Source organism: Echinops telfairi, unplaced genomic scaffold, assembly GCF_000313985.2.
Source record: "Echinops telfairi isolate 266 unplaced genomic scaffold, ASM31398v2 ScPeMD7_7424;HRSCAF=8462, whole genome shotgun sequence".
Classification (NCBI taxonomy): Eukaryota; Metazoa; Chordata; class Mammalia; order Afrosoricida; family Tenrecidae; genus Echinops; species Echinops telfairi.
In genome coordinates, this window is record NW_022111324.1 from 20,096,657 (window position 1) to 20,098,070 (window position 1,414).

Consider the following 1,414-nt stretch of genomic DNA (forward strand, 5'->3'; position numbering starts at 1 on the left):
AGCTCTGATCTGTACCAGTGTACATGCTCTGGTCTAGCCAGATTTGTAAGGTAGAATTGGGATCATGATAGTGGTGGTGGGGGGCAGAGGGAAGAAGAATAAAGAACTAGAGGAAAGTTGTATGTTTCATCATTGCTACACTGCACCGACTGGCTGGTCTCCTCCCCGCGACCCTTCTGTAAGGGGATTTCCAGTTGCCTACAGATGGATTTTGGGTCTCTACTCCACACTCCCTTACATTCACAATGATATGAATTTTTGTTCTTTGATGTCTCATACCTGATCCTGTTGACACCTCATGATCACACAGGCTGGTGTGCTTCTTCCACGTGTGCTTTGTTGCTTCTCAGTTAGATGGCCGACATCCATTTTCTAATGAGTGATTTTTAATGCTTTTTAAGGAAATAAAAAGATAGTCTCATTGAATTAGAAAGCAATGCACAATTTCTAAAATAGTCTTAATTTCATTTTTAAATGATAGCATATAATTATATACATACATAATTCTCTTGGATTTTACTTCATTTCAATTATACCAAGAAAATCATGTGGGATTCTTCAAAGACTTGGCTCAATATAATTAAATCAGAACATGAGCTACAGAAAAATTATAGGCAGCCTCTTTTACAATGTGTGATCTTAGAGCCTGATGAATTCCATCAAAATGATTCAAAATACAGCAAACATATTTATATTTTTAGAATGTTCATGTTGCATTGCTATGATTTTGTTGAATTCTTTCTCAAATTTTTCACAAATTAAAAATCATGTTGATTATGTCTGCGTGTGTACATTGTGTGCCCATATCTACTTACCTATCTCTGTTTACAAAAACAGCCTTGGTGGCATAGTGGTTATGCACTGGGCTGCTAACTATGAGGTCAGCAGTTTGAAACCACTAGTCACTCCATGGCTTTCTACTCCTGTAAAGAGTTACAGTGTTGGAAACTCCGGGCTGGGGCCATGCTACCCTACTCTATGGGGTCACGATGAGTCAGTATCAACTCAATGGCACTGAGTTTGGTGGGGTGTTCTGTTCGTTTGCTTTGTTTTTATCTCTTTGTATATTAAACAAATGTAACATTTGAAGATTGGTTATGTCTAGATGATGAGCCCCAGATCTCACCATCCACATGACTCTTGTGGATAAAGAATCTTGCTTTAACTTTTTCCTTTTTATTTGCAGGTAAGCTTTTGGGTAGTTAGAGAGATTCTTCATGCTCAAACGTTAAAAATTAGAGCAGAAGTTTTGAGCCACTATATTAAAACTGCTAAGGTAAGAAAAACTTTTGTTTTTATTTTTTATATCAACCATTCTGAAATGTGAATGTTTGCTTGTGACGTTTTACTTTCTCTTCATTCACAATGGGAAATAACTACTCATTCAAGTCAGTTTCTTAAGCCAGGTACCTGT

General features: G+C 37.1%; 1 protein-coding gene across 2 annotated transcripts in view; it reads left to right on the plus strand.

The window, feature by feature from the left end:
- The window catches only part of RALGPS2 (Ral GEF with PH domain and SH3 binding motif 2), a 99,011-nt gene that overhangs the window by 19,433 nt on the left and 78,164 nt on the right, over positions 1-1,414 (plus strand). For both annotated transcript variants that reach the window (XM_045297959.1, XM_045297960.1), the window contains exon 3: positions 1,187-1,276. In XM_045297959.1, coding sequence (XP_045153894.1) covers positions 1,187-1,276 — 90 coding nt within the window. The remainder of the gene's footprint in view (positions 1-1,186; positions 1,277-1,414) is intronic.